A 26,821-nucleotide genomic window follows, 5' to 3' on the forward strand; every position below is an offset into this window, starting at 1 on the left:
GGCGGGAGTCCGTCAGCGTCCTCTGTAAAGGACCAGACGGTGAGTATCCGGGCTTCACCGGCCAGTCACCGAAAAGACTCATCGGCCCTGAGCACCCAAGGCTCTGTTCCAATACATCGGTGATCATGCACACTGAAATTGGAATTTTAAGCACTCCTCACCTGATACAAAATATTACCCTCTCGTCCTCCAACCGTTTAAAACCATAAAATGTCTTCTTAGCTGTCAGGCTGCGCAGATACAGGTGGGCTGGGTTTGGGCTTTCGGCTGTAGGTTGGAGACCTCGGGTTAGTGGGTAATAATAATTCAGGATGAGACATACATGACCGCTTCATCCAGCTGGACTATATTGTGCCTTTCGTGCTTTCTAAGAGCTTCAGATGCTTAGTGTATGTTTCTATGCTACATGGAAGAGAATCTAAAGCCTCATCCGCCCTGCAGAAAGCATTGCTCAGCCTACAGTGTGGTTTCTAAGTGTGTATCTGAGACAGTTGAATAAATCCCTGCCTGTTAGCAAAGGGGACACTCGATAAAGATTTATGGACTAAATATTGGTGAAAATCCTCGTGTTATAAAAGAAATCAGATTAGAAGTTATCGCTACAGAACTGTTTATTTATTACCACCTCTTTATTTTATTTTTTATTGTTTAAAATTGTTTGCATTGAGAAGTGAAGCATTTCATAACTTTTTTTTCTTTTAAAGATTTTAATGTATTTATTTTTAGAGGGAGGGGAAGGGAAGGAGGAGAGGGAAGGAAACATCAATGTGTGGTTGCCTTTCTTGCGCCCCCTACTGGGGACCTAGCCCACAACCCAGGCCTGTGCCCTGACTGGGAATCGAACTGGTGACACTTTGGGCCAAAGCCCAGGGCTCAATCCACTGAGCCACACCAGCCAGGGTTTTATTACCACATCTTAACCGTGTTAGGCAAATACCAGGGCACCGGATTAGAATTATAGAACGGATGCAAAACTGTCGTTTCTCTGCGGTGAGATATTCTCTGTGTTGCTAATAAGATTTGAAAATTTCTGACGTCCACCGTTGCGGGTCCACAAATGCATCACATTCCGCGTGGATCGGACTGCATCTGGACGAAGCTGTTGTTCCTACAGACGCTTAGTGCATGTTTCTATGCTACATGAAAGAGAATCTAAAGCCTCATCTGCCCTGCAGAAAGCATCGCTCAGCCTACAGTGTGGTTTCTAAGTGTGTATCTGAGACAGTTGAATAAAATCCCTGCCTGTTAGCAAAGGGGAAATGCTTTTCGCGCTTCCTTCAGTGGCCTGGACGTCACAATCACCTCCCTCCCCGGTTCTCCGCAGGTTCATCGCAGAGCCCTGGTCAGCCTGCAGCGCCACCTGCGGCCCGGGCGTTCAGGTCCGAGAGGTCAAGTGCCGCGTGCTGCTCACCTTCATGCAGGCGGACACCGAGCTGCCCGAGGAGGAGTGCGAGGGCCCCCGGCCACCCGCCCAGCGCCCGTGCCTCCTCCAGGCCTGCGAGGACGGCCCCGCCGCCCTCGCGCCGGACGCCGCCCTCCCCGAGACGGACGGCGAGACGACGTACCACTGGGAGTACGCGGGGTTCACGCCTTGCACCGCCACGTGTCTGGGAGGTACGGGGCCCTTTGCTCCAGGGGGCAGGCGGGGGTGTGTGTGGTCTGAGAACTGACTGCGCGGGTTAAGCGAATATGCTAATGAGCAGATGCGTCCAGGAGGCTAAGTCGTTGGAATAACGGGACACGGTGCCTTCTGTTTATTTATTTTTTTATTGTGATTATTGTAGAAAGAGACAGGATAGTGGGACTGTATCCTGACCCCATACAAAGGTATATTCCTTGGCCTGAACAGCTGCATAACGGGGGCAGGGAATGGAGTCACTGGTATTGGGGATACAGTGGAGGGGTGCAGAGCTGATGGGCGGAGGCCGTCTCGTGCCAGAGGCTGCCCTCAGTCGGAACTCAGCCTCGGGAAGCATGTAGGTTCATGGCCGCTTGGAAAGGCTGCCGTCGATGGAATCCCTGTTGCATATACTGTCCTCCCGATTTCAGTTCTCCTGGTGGGCACGCCGGGTCCTGGGACCTCAGCGCTGGCCTCGGGGCTGCCCGAGGAGAGTGACCGGCGAGTTCCCACTCCGTGGGGCAGGTCTCGAGCTCTGGTCTCTGGAGCCCGATGCAGCCGCAATGACGGTGGATGGCGCTCTGGTGCCCACAGAGCTGGCCCCGCCCGGGACGGCTCACCCCTCTAGGATGACTCCTCCCCCCCATAAACAAAATTATGAATATATATTTCACACTCCATCACAGTCAATTTTAGGACACTTTGCCCCGAAAGAACCCTGTACCCGTAAGTGGTCACTCCCGGTTTTCCTGGCCCGCGTCAGCCTCCGGCGACCACTAACCCACTCGCAGTCTGTCCTGGACGTTCTGTGTAAACGGAATCACCACACGTGGTTCTGGGCGGCTCTGGCTGCTTTCCTGTGATTGCAGTGAATTCAAGGTGGGCCTGTGATGCAGCGCGACTCAGCCCTTCGTTTGTTCTGATGACTGAATACTCTTCCCTGGTGCGGGGAGACTGCATCTGTTTACCGCTCAGACGTCGGAAGTTTGAGCTGTTCCCATGTCTTTGGGGGTGTGAGTAATGCAGCCGAGAGCACTCGTGTGCACGTTTTTGTATGGGTGTGTGTTTTCGTTTCTCTTGCGTATACCCCCAGGGGTAGTCGAATGACCTTTGTCTGGTCCTAGGCTAGTATCATTGAAAATGAGCCCTGGATGGTGCTCCTCAGTGGACTGAGTGCCTGCCTGCGAACCGAAAGGTCGTCAGTTCGATTCCCAGGCAGCGCACATGCCTGGGTTGCGGGCCAGGTCCCCAGTAAGGGGCGTGTGAGAGGCAACCAGTCGATGTTTCTCTCCTTCCCTTTCTCCCTCCCTTCTCCCCTCTGTCTAAAGTAAATGGATAAAATCTTTTTTAAAAAATGAGCTTTTGGGTACCTATTCACCCAAATTTTACAGTGGGGGGGAAGCTGAGGCTCAGGGACCATCACACAGTCTAAAACAGAAATGAACAATGTACTTGTCACCTCTTAGAGAGAGCGGGTTGAGTGATCTCGGGGACATAAAGTACAGCTCGGGGAATCTAGTCACTCATGCTGTAACAGCTGTGTATGGTGCCGGGGGGTGGGGACACTGGGAATATCTGGGGGTCACTTTGTACAGGGTCTAGCCACTCCACTGGACGCCTGACGCCAATAGACAACAATACCTCGTGCCAACTATAACTGAAAAACAACAATTAAAAACAAAAAGGCAGTGAAAGGCAAAGGAATCGACAAATTACCCTGAGGGGGTGGGCGGGCATGAGCTGGAAAGCACCGCTGTGCTTAGATAACCTTGGAGAGTCGGAGAGGCAGCTCCTCAAGCAGGGGAAAGGCCGGGGTGCACTGAGGGTCCGTGGGTCTATGTGCTTGGGAGGAGGGGCTCCTGTCCGGCTGTTCCTAGTTACATGTGTGTGAGTGTTTGTGTGTGAATGGTTTGCTGGGCGAATGGACAGATGTGTGTATTATCCTTCTGGCCACAATGCACTGGTATCTAATTCCAGGGTTTGCACATGTATGTCTTTATGTGTGTATGTGTGTGTGTACCCGAATGACATGGATGAACGCAGGTGTCCTCCAGCAGCGGGGTGGAGCACCAGCCAGCCTTCCTGCAACTGGGGAACGGAAGGAGGAGGGAAACTGAATCGGCCCGTTCTGGGCTCCTCGTGGCCCGCTCCCTGGGGCGGGGGAGGGGGGGTGTTCCCGACACGGTACATTAGCAGTGGCTGCTCTTTTCGCCTCGAATCCCTTCCCGTCGTGACTGGCCTGTAGCGGTGGTGCCTTCCAGCCACTCTGGACATAATCGGTCCCTTCCTGTCAGGCTCCACGGATGTTTATGGCGCCACACTCAGGGCCGGACGGCTCTCAACGATCTTTAATCTTTACCAGCTGTCTCCCCCACCAGTTTCCGAAAGGGACTCACCTATCCGGAGCGCTCTGAAGCGTGCGTTTAGACGTCAAGACGGGCACTGTTCTCGAGTGCTTCCCTGGGTCCGTAGCGTAGCTGCTGGGCTTCCTTCTTTTTCATTATCCGGGAGTTCGCACCCTAGCACGCTGGCCCCTCGGCAGAGAGAAGATTACGTGCTGGCTCTGCTGTCCACTGTGGCCCTGGGCACGTGCCTGTGCCATCTGTACATGCTTACATGTGTGTGTGTGTCTTGTCTGTTTCTGAAACTGCATCTCGACATGTTAACACAGCATCGTATGAGGCACCCCCACGTGAAGTGGGTGTATTCTTTAGCAGGTTTATAGTAGTGGGTAAGATGAAGTTGGAGTTTCTCTATGCCTTTCAGTTGTCTTAAATCGTGTATATCATGGGAAGTGCCTGTTTAAAAGCGAGCCAAGAGCTGGCTGCTACACCTGTCTAAGTCCAGTTCTTCTTTCCCCCTCCTGGGGGCAGCACTGAGGGGAAGGACCACGGCCCCCTGCTGACCGACGTTTTGAAATCCACCCCCCCCCACCACTATTGTTATAGTCAATTCCAGTTCTTAGTTGTTCAGTAAATTCTCTAGCTTAGGCTTTCTTGAGAAAAGAGTCATCCATTTCACGAAGATATTGCGATTATTATCAAGAGTTGTCCATCCGGTCTCAAGTTGCCTTATGCTTCCCTCTTTTTTTTTTTTTCTTGCCACAACCAATGTGTCTTCTGTTGACTCTGTTTGACCTAAGAGTTTTACAGGGACTGACTTTCTAGAAATTCTCGTGGCAGGATTTGGAGGGTTTCATAGTTTGTTATTCATTTATAGTTGCACGCTGGTATGGTCTGAGAATGTTGCAATTTCTGACTTTCAGAAAGGGATTGCAGTTTCTTTATAGACTCGTGTAGGATTGATTTTTACGATTGTTCCATTAAGTGCTGAAAGAGGGCGCGTTACATCTATTTCTAGGGCCCAAGGCGAGTTGGCGATCAAATCAACGTAACTCTTTTCTTCAAATGACTTTTCCGTGTTTATGTCACCGCTCAATGCATGAGGTATTAGGTGGCATCTTACAGCCCCCGGCAGTGGGCTTTGCTCTGAGCTCTGGGCACCTCCCGCTGTGCGTGCATTCTGTTGTCGGGGTGCTGATCGGCCGGGACGGGTTTGCACGGCTCTCCACGCTCGCTCACCTTCCACCGACAAGGGGGAGCCTGTTCGCTCACGTGTGGGCTCGGTGTACCCCTCTTAGTGTCTGCGTTTTCACCCTGTCATCATCAATTTCTTGACGAAGTCTCTGAAAATTTTTTTTGCCAAAAATATGATCATGTCCGATTGTGACACTGTGGGAGTCAGAGGCCACGTGTGAGGAGCGTCGTCGCTGCCTCCTCTGCCAAAAGGGACTCATGAAAAAGGTGTCGCTGAAATTCCCACGCCCGACTTACGTTACGTCTTCTGATGCTTCCTGGTTTTACTGCCCACCTTTGGTTAAGTGCAACATGAAGGAAACTGATTGTTATCCTTTTTGCTTCTACGTTTGAAGACAAAGGTTTTTGTGGAACCTCCTGAAGTGCCACGTGCTAAAATCCCAGTGTAGGTGCAGCGTTTGGGGCGGGAGGTGCTCTGGGGGCCGTCCTTGGCGAACCCACTTGCATCAACAAGTCCTCTCGGCCCTCTGCTGAACGTGTCCTCCCTTCGGAGTGACATCCTTTAAGAGGGAGAAGTTTGTTGTGAGCGGTCTAACACGTCACCCCAAACGGTTAAAACGGGGTCACTGTGGCGCTTTGAGGCCCACCCGCTTGGTCTCCAGAAAACACTCCAAAGTAGTCTCTGTTTTCTAAAGAATTTTGGTTATGAAATAAAATAGATGTGCACGATTGCTTTCTTTTTCTGACATTAAAAATAAATGAAGCTTGCCCCGGCCAGCTAGCTTGGTCAGAGCATCAGCCCGCACACCCAAGTGCCGTGGGTTCAGCCCCTGGATGGAGTGCATACAGGAGAAAACTGATCAATATTTCCCTCTCACACTGATGCATTTATCTGTCTCTCTCCCTTCCTTTCTCTCTAAAATCAATAAATATATTCTCAGGTAAAAAAAACAGGTTTATGAAAGATGCCTAGAGATATGAAATGCTGTCCTGCCATGGTCAGGAACCTAAGATTACACATGAAGAAAGCAGGAGAAAATTTAGTCAAAAGAACGAAGCATCACAAATATGTATTTCCTATATACTTTGGCCCATCCTGCATCCTATAAAATACTGTAAAATGGTTGGATCGAAACATGGCGTTTGGAAAAAGGACCACAACATTGTAACATAATGGAACGCGAGTTCTCACGTGCAAATGGATACATTTGCATATTTCCACTAGCGTAGTTAGTTGCTGCTGTTACAATTTTTACTTGATTTTCTTCACCAGTAGTTAGATTTGTGTTTTGCTCAGTTCTGATTCCCCAAGAATCGCTCATATCGCCAGAACAGAGGTGGAGACGGGGTCTTCGGGGTCAGGCAGACAGGTGTGGCCTCACAGGACACGGGAACCTCAGTGACAGTTTACAGGCGAACAGGGGGAGCTCACTGCTTTGGGGAGCCAGCTGGGGGCACTGTGTTCTGCGGTCCCTGGAGACCGAAAGAAAGGCTGCTGGATGGGGAGGCAGGAGATCTAAGTTTTAGTTTCTAATCTACCACTTTTTGTTTGCTTTTCTGAACGTCAGTTTCCTTACTATTGAATAAACAACATGGCGACACCGACACTGTTCTTTTGGCCTCATGAGATTACAGCAAGTTCCAACAATACACCTAAAAGCACCTTGCACACTCCCGAGCACTTCCCCACTGGGAGGCCGAGCACAGACCTACAGAGAATGACAGTGCCCTGGAGCTCAGACCTCGGTGGAAATTTTCACAGAGGTTATAGGTCAAATTGAGCGCCTGTGCAACGACGCAGAGAGAATGGCACCATTTAGCAGCTGACCTGAAAGGTCCTCTTAGGGAAACTCACGTGTATTTTTTCAAGGAGCCCCTTTGAGGGACCTGCTGGCTTTGAGTCCACGTGGCATGTAGACAAGCTGGAAGGTCGGATAGGGAGTCGGGGATGCTCCTTAATGTTTCAAGGGCACTGTCTTTGGGGAGAGGAAGGTGACCGAGAGAATGTCGAAGATGGGGGACTGCAGAAAATGCATGATTTGCTCCCACGTGTCCCCTGAAATGCAGCCTTCAACCACGCGATAGTGTCCAAAGGGCTGTGGCTGAAGAGCCAGACATCCTGACACTCGGTTTTCTTTCTTTCTTTTCTTTCCTTCTTTCTTTCTTTCTCTTTCTCTCCCTCTCTCCCTCTCTTTCTTTCTCTCTTTCTTTCTCTCTTTCTTTCTTTCTTCTTTCTTTCTTTCTTTCTTTCTTTCTTTTCTTCTTTCTTCTTCTTCTCTTTCTTTCTTCTTTCTTCTTTCTTTCTTTCTTTCTTTCTTCTTTCTCTCTGCCTCTCTCCCTCTCTCTCTCCCCTTCTCGCTCTCTCTCTCTCTCTTTCTTTCCCATCAAACTCATTTTCATTTTTCCCTCCTTCCGACCCCCAGGCCGTCAGGAAGCCATCGCCGTGTGCTTGCACATCCAGACCCAGCAGACGGTCAATGACACCCTGTGCGACACGCTCCACCGGCCCCCGGCCATGAGCCAGGCTTGCAACACGGAGCCCTGCCCACCCAGGTAGGTGCGGTCTCGTGCCCCCGGGGCACGCCGTGTCCGAAAGGCAGCGCACCTGTGCTCGGGGACTGGGTTCACGGGGCCGCTCAGCCCGGCCTCACCGGGCTGCACCCTCCCTGCTCCCCTTCGGCTGCAGCCAGGTTCTTGCTCCGCCGCGCAGATGCTGCCCAGCTGTTAGCAGGAGGCCTCGCTTCCACCTACACTAAACACGCATGAACACGCAGGGCCTGCTGCTGGTAAAACCGAGAGGCCAACGGGCTTGTTCTCTTTCCCCACCTGTCTGGTCGAGGGCGCTTCTCGGCCGAAGGCCACACGGCAGAGCTCGGGGTTGAGCAGCGTGAGCACCAGCACCCAAGGGGGCCTAGGCGTGTGTGTTCGGGGGCCGAGGGATCTCCCGTCTGTTCGAGAGAGCTGACCCCGTGGGTTACTGCGCTGGGTGTCAGGGGGTGGGTGCAGCGAGGTGCAGACCTCAAGGACTAGGTGCGGAGGGCTTCTTTGGGTCTCCTTGGTAGGAGAGGTTGAACTTAAAGGTTCGTCGGCTTCCCTGCTGGAGTCCGAAGATCCTGGGGAATTTCGTCAGGAGGGAGTTTCATCAGAAAGTTCCCCCCAGTTTCTCTGTCCCGGGGTGTTGCTGGCTATGGGGGCCGCAGCTCAAGGCTTCTCACTCAAGACCCCCCGGAACCCAGCCCCAAGCTTCCCTGCCCTTGTCCCCTTTGCCTTTATGGCCTCAGTCAGTCTTCTGCAACCAGACTGGCGTCCCATGAAGAGGCTTTTTCTGGTTTCAGTTCTCCTCCGGTAACACAGGCACAATGTTCTTGACAGTGTACGGCCCAATATGTATTTTTAAGATTTTATCTATTTATTTTTACAGAGAGGGGAAGGGAGGGAGAAAGAGAGGGAGAGAAAGGTCAATGTGTGATTGCCTCTTGCACGCCCCCTACTGGGGGCCTGGCCCACAACCCAGGCATGTGCCCTGACTGGGAATCAAACCTGCGACGTTTGGTTCAAAAAGCCAGCGCTCAGTCCACTGAGTCACACCAGCCAGGGCACTGCCCAATATTTTATAAATCTCTCCTGCACATTCTTAGCGGCCACTGCCTTCATTCACACCCGTGTGGCCTGAACTGTGGGCCGCTCAGATACCTGTGGACACGTGTGCAGAGTGACCGTGTGAACCTCCCACACGCAACCCTTCCGTCGTGGATTCAAATCCCCATTTGTGACTTTGGCATAGCACTGGTTTCCTGGGGCTGCTGCAACAAAGGATCACAAGCTGAGTGGCTTGTGATTGAACAGAAACAGATTGTCTCTGAGTTCTGGACACTAGAGGGGCAGAAACCAAGGCACTGTCCACAGGGTCGGCACCTTCTGGGGGCTGTGAGGCAGCACCTCACTTCTTCGAGCCTCTGGCATTCCTCTGCCTGGGGGTGGTGTTTTCCTGCCTTCTTCCTTCTGTCTGTCTCCACGCCCAAATTCCCCCTTTGACCTCCTGAGGTTGCCACCCGTGCTGGCTTAGAGCCCACCCTGCTGACTCCTCCTAGCTTGATCATCCGCAAAGACCCTCTTTCCAAAGACGGTCTCGTCTGCATGTGCTGGGGTTAGGTCTTCAACGTCCTTGGGGGCGGGCCGTTCAGCCCCGAACAGCATGAAAGTCGTCTGTGACCCCGGTTTTAGGTTCTTGAACCACCCCTCCTGGCACTGCCTCTCTTACCACCCACACGGTCACTCAGCGGAAGGAGTGTGCTCCGTGGCCACGGTCATTTTCACCGTGCCCCGTGCTCACGCTCCGTCCTGCCTCCCGGGTGTGGGGCAGCCGCAGCCGGGAGCCCTTCTCTGACCGTGGAATATGCTCATTCTCTCCCATAAACGTAACCACTGGCTTCCCTCTCGCCGCGTAAAGAAGCCCAACAGGATGGGAAATGGGGTCTTCACCGAGGCACTCGAGGCAGGGGAACCCCTATCGTCCCAAGGGACGTGGAAGTGCCCCGGGGACCTGGGGTGGGACCCCGGCCAGGTTCCCCTGTGTCCGGAAGTTTCAGGCACGCCCTCAGCTCTCTCTGGGCCTAGTCTGAATCATGACAGAAGATGGGAGACTTCGGGGTCCCCCAGGCCCCCTCGGCGCCCATCTTTCCTCGTGAAAGAGTGCTCCCCGCTGGCGTCCTCCGTTCGCGTCTCCAGAACCACGCCCGGTCTCCGTGCTCTCAGCCTCTCGTGTCTCCTCCTGAGCAGCTCTGCGTGCCCAGGGCTGGCCTGGCCTCTTCCGACAGCAGCCTGGGCCCGGCCTGCTCGGGGGGGTCAAGGCAGGGGGGTGAGTGTGGTCCGCACCAACGCCGTCCTGCCTTTGCTCAGCAGATCGGGAGACTTCCCAGGTCTGGAAGCCGTGGCAGCAGGCTGCTGCCTCCGCCGGCTGTGTGCTGGTTCCCCCATGCGCCAGCGAGCCAGCCGTGGGCGGGATGCCCTGCCCCTGGCCCCCCAGTCCCCAGCCCCAGCCTGGGCAGGAGCCGACTCTCACTCCTCACCTTCCCATCAGCGTCTTGCCCACAGAGCCCCCAGGCTCCACACAATGGAGCCCAGCCCCCCCGTAAGTCTTGGCCACTTAGCAAAATCCAGTCTGTTTTTCTGTGAAGGGAAATACTGTTCCTCTTTTCAAAGTCACAGCTTCAATAAACGTTTTTGAAGGTTTGAGAGTTATGTTGGTGGGGGGGGGGCCCAAACACCACCATCCCCAGACGAGACAAAGGGTTGCTGCCAAAATAAAGGTAAGTTGACAAGAAATGGTTCAGGCTCTAAAAAGCAGCAGCGTAGGAGTAACAGGAACTGGGGATTACACAATATTTTCCATGCAAATATTTACGGGCTCCGAGGGCAAGAGCGGTGAGAGACTGCCCCAGGGGCAGACTGACTGTGAGGCCGGGTTGGACACTCGGCGGGGCATCTGTGTCTGCCCAGAGGCAGACGGGTTGATGTGGGAGCCCAGCCTCTCCGAGCTGGGGTGTCAGGAGGTCATTGGCTCCATGGGGGCCGCGCCCCAGGTTTGCCCTCTGAACTGCTGGGCGTCTGCTGTGATGTGTGGGGTGGGCCTCCTCCAGAGTGGGGGGGCCGACAGCTGCAGAAACCTGGGGGCTTACTTAATGGGCCCACTAGTCTAAGGGGGGGGGGGGCTTTTGCCGCCAGGGAGGGAAGTGGGGAAGCCAGAGGGGGGCTGGGTGTGTTTTCCGTACCAATTCGCCACCCAGTTCTGGAATTAAAAAAAAAAAAAGTTCTGTCTTCGGTAGTTCATTGTTAGCAGGAAGACATCGTGACCCAGTTCTTGGTTAAAATGTTTCCTTCCCAGCCCCTGGTGCCGCTCACTGCTGGGCCCAGCGCTATGCCGTGTTGCCAAGGGACTTGGGAACCTTTTAAATGGCCTGGGAGTCCACCTGCTCCTTGAAAATTCACAGGAGCTCGGGCATCCAGTCCCTTTCCTGACAAGGGCTTTTCCTGGTTTCCTACACACTTACCTATGTTGTCTAGGTTTGCAAGCATATCATTACATTCTCTGTGTTTTAATTAGAGTTTGCATCCTCGGTATTCCAGGGCCTTACAGAAGTATTGTACAGCTTACATTTTTTGTTTGTTTTACATCTTTCTATTTTTCTTATAGCCCTCAGCCCCCACTTCGTAGATACTTTTGCTCCTTGTTGTCTCCGAGCTTGCGTGATTACTGTGTCTTCACTGAGGGCTTCCGCCTTCGTGTGTTACAACTTTAGTTTCTGTCCTACCATACCTGCCTGGAATTTTCCCTCCAGTTTAAACAATAAAACATTTATCATAGGAAATTAGAAATGAGAAAAACAACACCACTTTTAATACAATTGTCTTTTACAGAAAACTAAGCTGTTTTTTTCTGACAAGGAGTGCTTATTATATGAAAAATCACAGGCAAGAATGGAGAAAATAAAAATCCTATAAATTAGAGACCATCACGGTTAATGTTTAGGTGTATAATTATCCAGACTTTTTTCTACGTGCATTTATAAATGCACAAAAGAGTAGGATTGTACCTAACATGATACGGCCTGCCTTTTTCCTAATAAAAGTATATTATGAATGTCTTGCATGTCAGTAACTATACATCTATTTTATTATTTTAATGGCTGCTAGCATTGTGCTGTATCAATAGGCAATGTTTATTAAGATTGTCTCCCATTTTGTAAAATTTAATATTTATTTACTTATTTACTGCTAATACAAATGATGCTGGAACAAATATTTTTTAAGCTACATTTTTTAAAAGATTTTATTTATTTATTTTTAGAGAGAGGGGAAGGGAGGGAGAAAGAGAGAAAGAGAAAGGTCAATGTGTGGTTGCCTCTCATGCGCCCCCTACTGGGGACCTGGCCCCCCACCCAGGCATGTGCCCTGACTGGGAATCGAACCAGCGACCATTTGGTTCCTAGCCCATGCTCAATCCACTGAGCCACACCAGCCAGGTTAAGGTACATTTTAAGCATTTTATGATTGTGTCCTCGTGGTATCTCTCCAGGAACGAGTTAAAAATTCATGTTCGCTAATAATGAAACATCCAGAAATTAAAGTAACCACAGTGAACAACTTTTCACCCAGCGGACGGGCCGAGACTGTCTTTCCAGTGGTTTCACCTGGTGCGGGCGAGGGTGGACGGAGGCAGGCACGCCCCCTGCTGGCGGCAGCGTGAACGGGGATTCTCTGCCTTGCAGGCAATTTGGAAATACGGACCAAAAGCAGCTGCCCTGGCTTTTCATTTTTACAGATGTTTCATGAAAAAACCTGGTTTTTCCAAGATCTTCCTGGAAGGGAATCAGTTGTGTGTGTGTGTGTGAGAGTGTGAGAGAGAGAGAGAGTGTGAGTGTGTGTGCGTGATTCTGTGTGAGAGAGAGAGTGTGTGTGTGTGTGTGTGTGTGTGTGCAGTGGCAGGTGAGCCGGCGGAGGAACCGGCCTCCTTGCGCTCCGGACCTCCCCCAGTGGGTGGCAGCGTCTGGAACCACGCCCCTGACGTCTCCAGCCCCTGGGCACGGTCTCTCTGCGTTTGAGCGGCAAACGGCGCCGGAGACGCCGAGGCTGCGGGTTCTGCAAGCAGGGGGTTCTGCAGCCGGGGCCCCGGAGAGCCTGGGGGTGCCCGTGTGTAGGCTGCTGACCGTGGTCTCGTCAGCCCGCCCCACATCCCCCCTTGTTCTTCCGTGCAGGTGGCACACGGGCGCTTGGGGACCCTGCTCGGCCACCTGCGGTGTTGGGATCCAGACCCGGGACGTGCACTGCCTGCACCCCGGGGAGCCCCCCGCCCCTGCGGAGGGCTGCGGCGACGAGAAGCCCCACGCCTTGCAGGCCTGCAACCAGTTCGACTGCCCGCCTGGCTGGCACATCGAAGAGTGGCAGCAGGTACGACCGCCCGCGGCCCCCCCCCCCCCCCCCCCGCCCCACCAGGGACAGAGCCCGGCCTTGACCACCCCGCCCCTGCTCCCGTGTCCTCAGTGCTCCCGGACGTGCGGTGGGGGCACCCAGAACCGGAGGGTCACCTGCCGGCAGCTGTTGACGGACGGCAGCTTTCTGAACCTCCCAGACGCGTTGTGCCAGGGGCCCAAGGCATCGTCCCGCAAGTCCTGCGCCAGGACAGACTGCCCGCCGCACGTGACCGTGGGAGACTGGTCCGAGGTAAGGGCCGCTCCTTCCCTTCCCAGCCGTGCGCTCCCTGCATCCTCGCCCCTCCGTTGTTCCGGCCGCCCAGTCTTCCCTCCGCAGGAGGAGGGCTGAGACCGGTGTGCGGTGTGGTCTCCGTTCCCTAAAGCGGTGTCGCATGTCCCAGCTTTGACTCCCGGTGACCCGCAGCGTGATTGCGTGATTGCCGCTTCCTGAGCATCCCCGTGGTGGTCCCATCTGGCCCCCAGTGTCCTTAAGCCGTGAGATTGCCGGTGGGTCCCTCCAAGCTCTGAGCAGATACATGCTCTTCTTCCCCAGACTCTTTGGAAAGCCGGGGGGGTGGGGGCGGTGACACATGGTGTCGCAGTAGTGGTCCTTATACAGGCACAGGCCTGCTCACCCAGGACAGGAGAATCCTTCAGGGGGTGAGGTGTTGCTGGAGGAAGTAAGCACAGATGAAGGAGGTGACCCACCTGAGCCGGGTGGACCTGAGGCCCGTCAGTTCCCTAGACAACCGTTCTTCGGGGCGAGAGTAAGCTGGGCACACCCCAAGAGGGCCGGCCAGGCACAGTCGGGAGCCCTCCCCGTCCCAGCCCGGCCCCCTCTCTGGGAAGCCTGCACCTGCGGAGAGGAGCAGGTGTGCACGCATGCGGGAGGGCTGAGCCCACGTCAGTTTTGGACACCAAAAACCACCTTTACATTCATCAGGCACACAGGGTGCCAGCAGTTTGGGGTCCCCCCTGGGTTCAGTATAGTTAAAATTTCCTGTCATTTAAGAGAGAGGGGAAGGGAAGGAGAAAGAGGGAGAGAAACATCAATCTGTGGTTGCCTCTTGTGCACCCCCTACTGGAAACCTGTCCCATAACCCAGGCATGGGTCCTGACTGGGATTCGAACTGGTGACCCTTTGATTCACAGGCCGGCACTCAATCCACTGAGCCACGCCAGCCAGGGCCCGAGTTGCTCTGTTTTGGCAAAGACTCGGACAGCAAATTGGCCACCCTCCCTGCAGCTTTCGGCCAGACAAGTCCCTCTGCCGTAGGGTGGCTACTTGGGGGCGGCTGTCCCCTATTTCACACTGAAATGGGCCACTCGCCCTGGCCCCAGCCAGGCCGAAGAGCCACACCAAAAGTTCCCGTTTTCCACGGGGCCGGGCCTCTGGCCGGCAGCTGCGGGCATCCCCTCTCCCCAGCACTCGCTCTGCTCACGGCACATGCGGGCTTTGCTCCGCCAGTGCTGCCGGCCTTTGCCCTGATTTCCTGGGTCGAACCTGTAGGCACACAGGGGCTTCCCCTTCTTCCGCTGCTCCCCAAGTTCTAAGGCGGGAGCACTGCTCCCAGACCGGGGCCTTCTGTGGTCCGAGAACTCTCGCCGGCTGTTTGTCCCCCCCGCCCCCCGCCCCGGGCTCTGGGGCAGCTTGTGACCGTTTCGTCTGACTCTTTATCGTTCTGACTTCATGGTGTTCCTTGGTGTTTTTAAATATGTGCTACTGACATGGCTGTTGTGGGTTCGATTCCCATCAGGGCACAAACGGGAGGCAACTGACCCATATGTCTGTCTGTCTGTCTGTCTCTCTCCCCCTCCCTGCTTCTTACTGCCCACCCACGTCCCCTCTCTTCTCTCTAAAACCAATAACTATATCCTCGGGTGAGGGATTAAAAAAAAAATGTAGGAGAAAGAGCCCACGGGCCTCTGAGCAGAAGAGGCAGCCAGGCAGCAAACATTCCCTCTCTGGCCCCGTGTTCCCGCAGCATCCAGTATCAGGGGACCGAGGGCTCAGACACTTCAATGGGAGAGAGAGCACCCTCAAGCCCGCCCCCTCCTGTCTCGGTGGTTCTCCCGGTGGAACCAATGCAGAGGGGGAAGTCGCTCTGTGAGGCCGCCTTGAAAAAGGTCTAGCTCTGGACTGCACCCCCACGGGCCCGGAGGGCCGGGGCTGCACCCACTGGCAGGGAAGGGTGGGAGAGGGGTGATTCGGGCAGATGCAGGACGCACCGCAGCCAGCCAGCCACTGCGCTTTCAAGCAGACCCGAAATGCCGGAAATCTCCACACGGTCTGAACAGCGTAATGAAAACGGGGCAGGCGGGAGGGGGGAGAGCTGGGAGGGAATGGAAACACGCTTATTGCCTCTTCCTTCTCAGCGGTGGGTCAGTAGATATTCTTGGAAGGTAAAATGTGTCATTAAAAATAATGACCCGAGCGAGTCTCTTGTTAGTTTCTTTCATTTTCTTCCTTCATTTTAGAGGATTCTTTGAGAACAAATCACTTGTGGTGGGGGGAAAAATAAGACATTCAACCCCTCTTTTAATTTTACATTAGCTTTTTTCCTAATATACCTCATAAAATGGCCAATGTACCTAATATAAAAGGTCTCATTACCTAATGAAAATTTCAAATTGCATGTCCATGCAATGATGATCAAATATCAATGTCACATAATGAGCATGAAATAGTAATGTTACTCTGTGTACAGTACTTTGGGTCGTTTTTTAAAAAACAACTTCCCTTTTAGCCCTGTCTGGCATAGCTCAGTGGATTGAGCACAGGCCGAGAATCAAAGCATCGCAGGTTCAATTCCCAGTCAAGGCACGTGCCTGGGTTGCAGGCCACGGCCCCCAGCAACCAAGCATTGACGTTTCTCTCTCTCTCTTTCTCCCTCCCTTCCCTCTCTAAAAATAAATAAATAAAATCTTAAAAAAAAAACCTTCCCTTTTACACATTTCTGTTTCTTGAATTCTTGGTCTTGGGTACATATCTTTGTTTTTAAAAAAAGCAAAGTCACCTTACTATATAAAAATAGCTAAAAAATAAGTTAGATCCCAGGTATAAGGTCAGAAACCTGCGGTGACAGTAGATTACTGGGAGTCAATTGCTGTCTCAGGTAGAGGGCAGGGAAGACATGGAGCAAGGGAGGGGGGCAGAGGAGAGGGGGGGCTCTCCATGTCTCCAACGACCACGGAGCCCAGGCCGTGGCTGGCGTCCTGGCACACCCCCACGCGAAGCTCCTTCTGGCCGTCGGCCGTGTTCGCGTGCAAACACTGCACTTCATCCCGCCGCGCCACTCTCGTTGCAGTGCTCCGTCAGCTGCGGCGCGGGCACCCAGCGCAGAGAGCGGGCGTGTCAGAGGCTGACCGCCAAGGGCCGGCGCGTCCCCCTCGGCGAGTCCTCGTGCCGCGACCTCCCGGGGCCCCCCCTTGTGAGAGTGTGCCACATGCCCGCGTGCAGCGGTAAGTGTGCGAACGTCCCGTGCGTCTCTCTGCCAATGGCGTCATTTTCCCACTGTCACTGGAGCGGTTCTGATCTGTAGGTCACGCGAGCCAGCCAGAGCTCAGAGGTGTTTGAAGCCGCAGACACTGTCATGTCGAAGGCCAAGGTCAAGCTCTAACGAAAGTCAGCTGTGAGGACTGTCCGCCCCCAGAACAATCGTGTCTTCTAGGTTCCCTCCCCTGGAGTGCTGCCTCCTTACATCTGCACTTGACCGTGGCTTCTTCCACTTAGAATTCACGAGTGTTCCTTGTGGAAGTGAAGCCACCATACTTTCTGGGTCTTTTTTTTTCTTTTTCTTCTTCCCTAACGATAGATTCAGACTCATTCAATAAAAGTGGGAGAGAGAAGCATTTTTCATTTTCCAAGTATCTCTTCCTGTGGTTAATCTAAAACCAGAAATACCTATGGTTTTCAAAAATGGCAATTTGGATACCTCTTCAGTTCTTTATAATTATAATTACTAAGGTAATAATATATAATTAATTATATAATACAATTAACATTATAATATATTATATATTATGTATAACATATATAATTCATATATATTAATTATATAATTAGTTATAATTATGATTTATATCAGCTTGGCCTAGAGAGTTCCCAGTAGGGCTTAAAAATATCCCAAAGCTGACATGTATGTAGCGTTGGTCTGTATTTCCAGTGTACTTGGGAGGACATACGTTTACGTGTGCACATGTATGTTTTATGCAGGGGGCCATGAGAAAGGAGTCGTGCACTGTCCCTGCAGCAGCTGAAAACGAGGCAGCAGAGTGTGATGGGAGGGGGAGCGGGAGCGGGGGACCAGGCACACGGGACTCGCACAGCCTCTGGGTGTATTTGTAGCTTTATTTTGCACCCCCTCTGATTAGTCGCCTGTAAGGTAACATTAATTACTCCAGGTATCCTCCTGAGCTTACAGTAAAAACAAAAATCAGAAAATAACTATTATTTTAATGCTGCTTAGGAAAAAATACATATAGATGTGAGATCTGAGTTTACCAACAACATTCCTGGAGGAACTCACAAAGCAAAGTAAGAACCACAATCACGTTTCAAAAAGCAACAGCATGTAATGAGCACTTACTATGGAGAGTGCCTTTCGTGCATCTACTCATGTAGTCCCCACGACATTTCGAGACAGGTAGAATCCCTGTTTGGGGACAAGGAACCCAAGATTCGGAGGAGGCCTGAGACCCGGCCAAGGGCCCGCAGCTGCCAGTGGCCCCCGAGCCGCTGACCGCGAGTCTGTCTGATTCCTGAGCTCACGCTCTCTGCTACCTCTCCACGCCGATTCGTGGACGACATGAACTCCCCCTCCTCCCCCTGGGAAGTCTTTGAGAACAAATGTTTAAAATCTTGAGCTTCTAAGCCCTTGAGAAGCCAGGTTCGACAGGATCCCGGAGTTCAGGCCTGTCTCTGGCACGTGGCACTCTGTCACGCTTCGAGCGGCGTATCGACCTAATTTTTATTAATTGTGGATGATTTTATAGCAGTGTGGCTAGACCATAAACTGCCCGAGAGGAGAGTGAAATTAAAGTAATGCTGGCAGCTCCCTCTAAAATAACAGAATAACATGTGGGACCACATTGTGGTTCCGAGGGCATGCAATGTGGTACAAGATGAAATTGTCAATTATTCTGGCATGCAGCAGAGAGCTGAGGAAAATGATAAGTCTTAAAAAAAAAAAGCAAGAAAAAGAGAGTAATATTTGTTCTTTGCCCCACCCCACTCCCGAGCTTGCCAGCGCGTAGGTCACGGAAGCAGACAGGAGACAGGAATGCACGCTCCCAGCACAGCCAGCGCGCCCTGAGCGGGGCCTCCCCTCCAGCTGCAGCCTGGCCTCAGGCCCCCGCCGTGGCTCAGGGGCCCCTGCTGGCTGCGGTGTGGCTTCTCCATCCCCTTCCTCTCCCCACCGTATCGTACAGCCGAGCAAGGAGCTTCCATTCCCCCATCCTCCCATCCTCCCGACCCCAGCGGCCCCAGCAGCGTCTGCGCCACCTTCCCACCGTGCTCCCACACTTGGCGCCGGCACTGCCCTCGTCACACCGCCCGGGCGCCTTGTGCGCAGACCCATGGGACACTTTCTGCCGGACCCACCTTGGCTTGTATCGGCCTTGGGAGGTTACCATCGAATCACTGTTCGCACTGAGATATTGGTTGGTGTCTCCTTCTTTTCCTTCATCCTCCCCCACCCGCCCCTGCAGAAACGAAAGCAGACGTGAAGACAAAACCCGGCGAGCAGGGCCCTCAGATCCTGGGCGTGCAGAAGGTCTACATCCAGACGAGGGAAGAGAAGCGCATCAACCTGACGGTCGGCAGCCGGGCCTACCTGCTGCCCAACACCTCCGTGATCATCAAGTGCCCGGTGCGGCGATTCCAGAAATCGCGGATCCAGTGGGAGAAGGACGGCCACTGTCTGCAGAACTCCAAACGCCTGGGCGTCACCAAGTCGGGCTCCCTGAAGATCCACAGCCTCGCGGCCCCCGACATCGGCCTATACCGCTGCATCGCGGGCTCCGCCCGGGAGACCGTCGTCCTCAAGCTCATCGGAACGGACAACCGGCTCATCGCGCCCCCGGCCCTCGGAGACCGCGCCCGGGGACTCCCGGGGATGGACCACGGCAAAGCCGACGGGTCGGGGGTCACGTGGCATCAGATGAGGCAGATGTGGAACGACAAAAACGAGCTGCATCGGGACGGGGGCCCGCTGGGTCCCCAGCCCTTCCTCAGGGCCCTGCTGGGACACTGCCCCAGCTCTTCGGGAAGCGCCAGCTCCTGGGAGTTGAAGACGAAGCAGTTCGAGGCGGCCGTTAAACAGGGGGCCTACAGCATGGACGCCGCCCAGTTTGACGAGCTGATAAGAAACATGAGTCAGCTCATGGAGACGGGGGAGATCAGCGACGACGTGGCCTCGCAGGTGATATATCAGCTGGTGGCCGAGCTGGCGAAGGCCCCGCCGCCGGTGCACCTGCCCTGGAGGGCCACCCGGGAAGAGGTGCCTCCCGAGGCTCAGCTCAGAGGGGACACAGGACGTGAACCCCAAAGCTCGGGTGTGAAAAACTCGGGCAAGCTGACGTTCAAGCCGAAGGGACCAGTTCTCGCCAGGCAAAGCCAGCCCACCTTGGTGTCCTTTAATAAAACGGTAACTTCGAGGATCGGGGATACCGTGTACATCACGAAAAAGACGGCGGTCATCAACATCCTGTGCGAGCTCGTCACCCCCAGTGAGGTCACCTACACGTGGACCAAAGATGGAGCACTGTTACGGCCCTCAGAAAAGTAAGTAGGGTGAGAGTCCAGTGTTCCCTTTTGCAAGATCTTGTGAACGGCTATTCCAGTTTTCTCGAAAATATTTTCCAATTCCTTCTCTTAAGAATGTGTTTCCAGCAATCCACTGGTGTGGCTCAGTGGATTGAGCCCCAGCCTGTGAACCAAAGGGTCACCAGTTCGATTCCCAGTCAGGGCACATGCCTAGGTTGAGGGCCAGGTCCCCACTAGGGGGCGTGTGAGAGGCAACCACACATTGATGTTTCTGTCCCTCTCTTTCCCCTCTCTCTAAAAACAGATAAATAAATAAAATCTTTAAAAAAAGAATGTATTTCCAGCAGAATTCTTTAGGAAAGAATCCCCCCCAAAATGTAAAGATGTGTTTTTCACATATGCTTTCAAATTTGTAACATTCAACGGTGTTACTCCCCATCACTCATACGTAGGCGTGACACTACAGTGGGTCCGTGAGGCTGAGCTTGAGCACGTAGGTAGCCTCTCTCTGTGCAGAGCACTTACCATCAAAAACAAAAGCAGTCTAAGGCCGATTTAAAAGTAGGCACACATGCAGTCGTCCTGTATTGCAAGTCACTGTCCAGTGGTCTGACATATCTTGGGACATACGGGGGCTCATCCGAGCCGACGTCAGCCCCGAGAGGTGGGCAGGGCCCGGCCCACAGTCTCCTGTGATGTCGCTGAGAAGCAGGAGCCCGTGACTAACTCACAGCCAATCAGAAGGAGGAACCATATCTCTGAGCACCACCCGCAGTGTTTGGATATCACACACACACACACACACACACACACACACACACAAGCCCTGGTGGAAAGATTGGGTATCTGAAGTGGTTTTCTGTGCCACGCAGTTTCAAGTGTCATAAAACCCAAAACTAGAAGATAACCCAGTTCAAAGTTTTTTGAGCGGTTCACCACAAGATAACAAAGTCCTACATTATTTTAGTGTGACCTGTCGGTGCAAATATATCACAATTCATCTATTTTCTATAAAGTAACAGGGAATAACGGAAATATTAATTCCTTTTGCATTCTTTACTGTCTCTAAATCTTGCTACATGAGGCTGTAGACATTTTGTTTTAAATTCGCATTTAAGAGTTCAGGCTGCACCTTATCTGCTTCTGGAGGCTGTTGAGAAATACAAACAAAATACCAGATGTTAAATTGTTTTGTGGACCACGAGGCACATTAAAAATGCAAGTTTTCACTTTGTATCATGACTTTTGGGCATGCAGCCTAATGTGGGGTCCACCAGGAGAAAGCTGGATGTAATTCAGTGTTTTATAATAACCTACTATAGGCTATGTCTTAGAATGAAAGGATAGAACAGACTTAATTTTTGAAATTGTTTGCCCTGGTGCAAAATGACATTTCAGAAGTGGGAAGAACCTCCCCGATCCGTAACCTTGGCCGTTCTCAAATCTGTTCCGTCTTAGGGCCCCTTTAACCGATCGAGGAGCCCAGTGAGCTGCTGTGCGTGTACGTTACAGCCATCGCTGTTTATTGCATTAGAAATTAAACCCAAGCAGTGCTGAAAACATCCGTTTATTAATCCACTTAGAAACAACCGTAATCCGCTGCTGACACGTTCATAGAAAATAACATAATTTTTGAAAAGCAGTGTTCTCAAAAAAATGGACGGGGAACCACGGCACCGTTTTCCATCTTTGCAAATTAACGTCCAGATTAATACAATCCATCTGGATTCTCATGCTTGTGCGCGAAATCTGCTGGGATATGTTTTTTTTTTGAACCGGAGCTTCTGGAGGAAATGTGGCCTCATCCAGAGTTGTTAGTTGGACAAAAAGGAGGAATCATTTAATAGCCTTTTCAGATGCTTGTGGATGTCCTTCTGTGATCCTGCACGGAACTAGGCAAGTGGCGTTTCACCCTTCAAGGCTGGTGGGAATGTGGAGTCTAAAGTCACATTAATGAAATTTCAGTAATTTTTGGTATAATGAGATCCATTCATGTATCTCGCACTCCGAATGGCTCTTTCGCCTACACAGATTTTAGAACCACACACGTTGGTCATTTGGAAAATACTGGACCTTCCAAACACTGACAGGCCCTAAGAAACAACTTTTAAAAGCATGCATCTTCTCTGACATCACCACCCCTCTCATCGGAACAGTCCGTGAGCCTCGGGGACCTCTCTGAGCTGACAGGAGGGAATAGGAATGTTCTGAAATTCTAATCCTCGCTTGAAAAGCTCCAATTCTGTCCCTGGCCACCAGTCCTGTCCGTGGCGTTCCCGGGGTTGGCCGGCTCATTTCTGCTCGTTTCCAGAAATGCTTGCCAGACGCCCCGGTCCAAGTAACCGCGGTGTATCTTTCTCAAGAAAGGACGGTGGCATTCCAGGGCGAGAGCAGCTCAAACCCTCACACTGACATCCGCACACCGTGCAGCCTTTCCGTTTGGACCTACGGAATATTAAAACCATGTGTCGTCCAGGGTCGTAAAATTAGTGAGTTTTACTGCTTCATTAAGAACATCCTTACAGGAAGCGGGCTGTGGTTTTTTTTTCTTCTTCTTCTTCTTCCTTCCTTCTCCTCCTCCTTCTTTCTTCCTTCCTTCGTTCCTTCCTTCCTTTCTTCTTCTTCTCCCTCCTCCTCCTCCTTCTTTTCTCCTTCTTTCTTTTTCTTTCTTCTTCTTCCCCTGCAAGGGTGAGGAAGGCGAGAATACAGGGACTGCTGGGCTGTGCCCGTGCCGCTGCCTCGGTTCCTGCCGAGATGCAGCGGCTTTACCCGCCTCTGCTGCTGCTCTCAGCTTAGGAGTCGGCGCAGGGACACGGCAGAGGTCAAGGTCAGGTCCCTAAGGAACTCCGCGGGCTCCTTCTGTGGCCCCGGGCTGGCCACAGGTTTGTGCTCAATCACCTGCTCCCTCACAGGGGTTCGGCAGTGAACTGGGGTCTGGCCCTGGCATAGCTGGGCCTGCCGCACTCCTGTCGTCGTCCTGGGAAAGTCGGCTGTTTTGATTTCTCCCTCCTTTTGTGTCTTTTTCCGTGTGTGCTGCCGGAGGGCCGGGGGGGGGGGGGGGGGCTGAGTCCTCCTGCTACACAGACTCTAGGCCGTTATTTTTATCTATTCTGATCATTCATGCTTTTTTTCATCCAAGGCTCTTGACAACTTGCTATATAAAAGTCAGTGAGAATGCACAGCTGTGAGTAAACTTGGGTCCCTGCTCTGGAAAAGATCACAATCTAGTGGGAAGAAATTGATTTTTCATCAAATAAATACATGAACCGGAGCAGAAGGAGCCCCGAGGGAGCTGCAGATAACTTGGGGAGTATTGGGGAAAAGCTTTAGGGGAAATTGCATTTGATCCGGGGCACAGCGAGGAGGTCGGAGTTTGCCGGAGGGAGGAAGGACATTCCAAACACAGCCGACACCATATGCAAAAGCTCAGGGCGATGAAAGGTTATGGAATGTTCTGGAAACCATTAGACATTCGTGCTGGCAGGAGCACGGGGCAAGCAGCATGAAGTGACAGGAAATGACAAGGTGGCCCATGTCACGAAGCGACGTACAGTCTTTAGCGGTCAGAGCAGTCCCCCTGTCTGCTCAGGTCTGCCAGGTGGATGGGCCAGTGGAGACAGGAGGGTCTGGGCGGGTGACCTGGACGCCACTCCCAATTGTTCAGAGAGGGAAGGGGAGGGGAGGGGAGGGGAGGGGGAAGGAAAATTAAAGGAGGAAGGAGAGAAAGAAGGGAAGGAAGGAAGGAAGGAAAGAAAAGGAAGGGAGGGACGGAGGGACGGAGGGTAGGGAAAGGAAGAAAGGAGAGAAAGAAAGGAAAAGAAAAGAAAAGAGAAAAGAAAAATAAAAGAAAATTAAAGCAGAACGCACACTCTTTCAGGGTCCCTGAATAATCATCTCTCTCGATGGGAGGCTCCGACCAGCTCTGATTCTCAGAGTGGCACCCCCAGGTTTAGGCCCTCCCTAGCCGGGAAGCCTAGAGGCGTTCCCACACGGCGGCGGCAGCCCTGGTGCTGAGCAGGCGACACCCAGCCCAGCGCGGCCTCGGCATGGCTGCCTGCGCGGGACACGGAGACGGTACCCACTGCCCGTCCAGCGTGAAAATCCGAACGGGAGAATTCACGCCTGCCGCCACTGAGGGAGGACTCGGGTGGCTGGCGCGTCTTTTTAGCAAAAGGGGTAGACGGGGCGTTGGGTCCGAGCTGGAAAGCCTCACCTGGTGCACGCCTCCCCTGGTGCACGCCTCTCCCGGTGCACGCCTCTCCCGGTGCACGCCTCTCCTGTGCACGGCGAGAGGATACCGGGCCCGGCAGCTCCCTCCGCCACGGAGCGCATCACGTGACCGCCTCCTCTTTCTGACTGCCCTGCAGAATAATCGTGTCCGAACCCGGGAAACTGCAGATACGGAACCCCACGAAGAGGGAAGGAGGCCTCTACGGGTGCTCGGTGGCCAATCGGCTGGGTTCCGACGCGGAGCGTTCCCCGGTGCTGTTCGCAGGTACTTACTTACGCCCACGGTCGGAACCTGGGCTGCCCGGGTTCCGGGCTGTGCAGAAGTCCTCCAAGTTCAGTGAGCAGCAGCGCCCCCTGTTGGCGGTGGTTTAAAGCACAGGTGTCTGTCTAGACCCCGGCGCCCAGAGGTTCTGGCCCGGGAGGTTTGGGAGCGCGTCTGAGAATTTCCATTTTTAACGTGGTCCCAGGTTGCGCCGGTGCTGCTGGCCTGGCGGACACCCTGAGAACACAGCAGCTCTTCTAGAACTCTCTAAGAGTTGGGAATGAACCAGAACAAGGCAGCATTTCATGGGTGGCGCTTTTCCTTTTAAGGAGCCACCAGTCAAGGAAAGAGAATAATTCTCCTTCTGAGATTGCTGTAAGCCTCCCAGCGGCACAGCCGCCAACCCCTACACACACACACGTGTGCAGGGCGTTGCACCTGTACATCAGTGTGTATCTTCCCAGCAAGGCCGTTAGAATAGTCCAGTGTGGTTTCCGTAGGAAGGAACTTTTTTTTTAGGTGGCAAGGTTGCAGGCAGCGCCTCCTTGTGGCCAGCTCGTGTTCTGGGGTTGCAAATGAAGCAAGAGCACCTCTGCCCACTCCCTGCTCTGTGGTTTCTGGTGTCTGTGGCCCTGTCTGAGGGGCTGGGATGAGTGGAGGGATGAGGTCGGGGATTTGAACCCCGCACCTGGACACATCCGTGTTGGGCTCTGTAGTCTGCAGGTGGAGGAGGCGGGGCCAGTTGAATCTGTGGGGCCTGACTCTCAGCCCCCACCCCTGCGTTCTGGATGGAGGTGGGGCCCTCAGGCCTAGGTCCTGCTGGGTGGCTCCCTCCTCTGAGCACCCCCTCGTCTCCAGCAAACATCGATTCCAAGGCCCTAAAATCCCTGTGAGGGACAGAAGTTCCCCCTTGCAACTCACAGATTCCCCCCTGAAGTCAGCCCTAGAACAACCCAGATTCCTGGGTGAGCCGGTGCAGGGTCCCACGGGGGCCAGAGGACCTGCTGTGAGCTGCCTGCCGCCCTCTCCCGGCCCCAGAGCGGCTCCCAGCTTTTCAAATCTCAGGGTAGCTTTCCACCACCCCTGGCCCCCCAGCGGAGAATGGAACAGGTGGTCATCCAGCCGTGCTTGTTCTGGAATGCTCTTCCCCAGAATTCACGGGAACCTACCAGGGAGCTAACCGTCCTTACTCGCCCTCGCGCTGTGTGCGGGTGTGCAAACACGTTCAGGACTTGTGGCCCTTCCTGGTGCTGATGGCGGGATGGGGGAGGGGCGCTCTAGCAACTGCTGGGCTGCTGAGGGGCCCTGGGTAACCAGACCCTTCTCCGCCCACACCCACAGTGCCTCCCGGCGGGCTTAGTGGTTGGAGGGTGTTTTCCAATTCTCCCCCCCACCCCCCGCCAGCTCCAGCACCCCGTGTCTTTCCGGAGTGAGTTCAAGAGTCAGTCTGGGGAGAGTACATAGCTCTCAAAACCCCGGGGGCATTCAAGTCCTTGAACTGAGTCCCCGATTCTTTGAGGCCTGGTGTGTGTGTCGTTTTCGGCACGCTAGTTTGATGCAGGGTCTCCTTCTCCGCTTGCTGTTCTGGGGAGAGAGTCAGAGGTCCTGGCGGGCCAGGTCCTCCTGGAGCTCCCCCGAGGCCGCCCTGCACCCCTGTGCCCTTGGCCTTCCTGACTCCCAGACCCTCCTGGGTATCCCGTGTACCGAAGAGGGATGTGGTCCTAAAACCAGACCCCCCCCCATAGCCCCTGTATGGTTGCTGCAGTCAATGCACCTTCATAGGTGTCTCTCTGACCGTAACCATCCATCTGTCCATCCATCCGTCCGCCCGTCTGTCCCCTGAGCTCCCCCAGGCTGTGCGTGTCCCTCCCACCAAGGAGCAGAGAGAGAGCCAGGACTGTCCACGGCTCTCAGAGAGCTCGTCACCGGTTGCCAAGCGCAGCTCGGTTCACCTAGGGGCCAGCACCGACCTTGACCCTGACCTGGTTTTTCTCTTCCCTTCCAATGAAGAGGCGCCCGCCATCTTGTCCCGGGAAGGAAACGTCACCAGCGTGGAGCTCGGCCCTCTGTCCGCCGCAGTCGGGGGCACCGTGAGGGCGGCCCTGGGAGCAAACGTGACCATCCACTGTCCCGTGAGAGGTGAGTGGGGTCGCTGCCGGGAGACGCCGAGACCGGCATGGCCGTCTCAACGCTCCGCTCTGCCCGTGAGGTCAATGACAGTGGGACTGTCTCTCAGGGGTGAGCTCCCGCCAGCTCACAAGACCAGTGTGTAAGACAATTTTTATTTTTAATTTTAGAGAGGGAGGAAGGGGCATGGGGGAAAGAAGGAGAAAAATGAATGGGTTGCCTCCCGTAGGTGCTCCGACTGGGGATCAAACCCCAACCTTTTGGTGAGAACAGGGGGACACTCTGACCTGCTGAGCCACCTGGGCAGGGCCC

The 26,821-nt window shown here is 53.6% G+C and overlaps 1 protein-coding gene across 2 annotated transcripts in view; it reads left to right on the forward strand.

Annotated features, from left to right (window-relative positions):
- ADAMTSL3 (ADAMTS like 3) overlaps positions 1 to 26,821 on the forward strand; it is a 137,785-nt gene that overhangs the window by 92,052 nt on the left and 18,912 nt on the right. For both annotated transcript variants that reach the window (XM_036013173.1, XM_036013174.1), the window contains exons 15-22: positions 1,325 to 1,614; positions 7,578 to 7,707; positions 12,909 to 13,101; positions 13,195 to 13,374; positions 16,433 to 16,586; positions 18,834 to 19,908; positions 24,258 to 24,385; positions 26,393 to 26,521. In XM_036013173.1, the coding sequence (XP_035869066.1) occupies positions 1,325 to 1,614; positions 7,578 to 7,707; positions 12,909 to 13,101; positions 13,195 to 13,374; positions 16,433 to 16,586; positions 18,834 to 19,908; positions 24,258 to 24,385; positions 26,393 to 26,521 (2,279 nt within the window). The remainder of the gene's footprint in view (positions 1 to 1,324; positions 1,615 to 7,577; positions 7,708 to 12,908; positions 13,102 to 13,194; positions 13,375 to 16,432; positions 16,587 to 18,833; positions 19,909 to 24,257; positions 24,386 to 26,392; positions 26,522 to 26,821) is intronic.

This window comes from Phyllostomus discolor, chromosome 12, assembly GCF_004126475.2.
Source record: "Phyllostomus discolor isolate MPI-MPIP mPhyDis1 chromosome 12, mPhyDis1.pri.v3, whole genome shotgun sequence".
Classification (NCBI taxonomy): Eukaryota; Metazoa; Chordata; class Mammalia; order Chiroptera; family Phyllostomidae; genus Phyllostomus; species Phyllostomus discolor.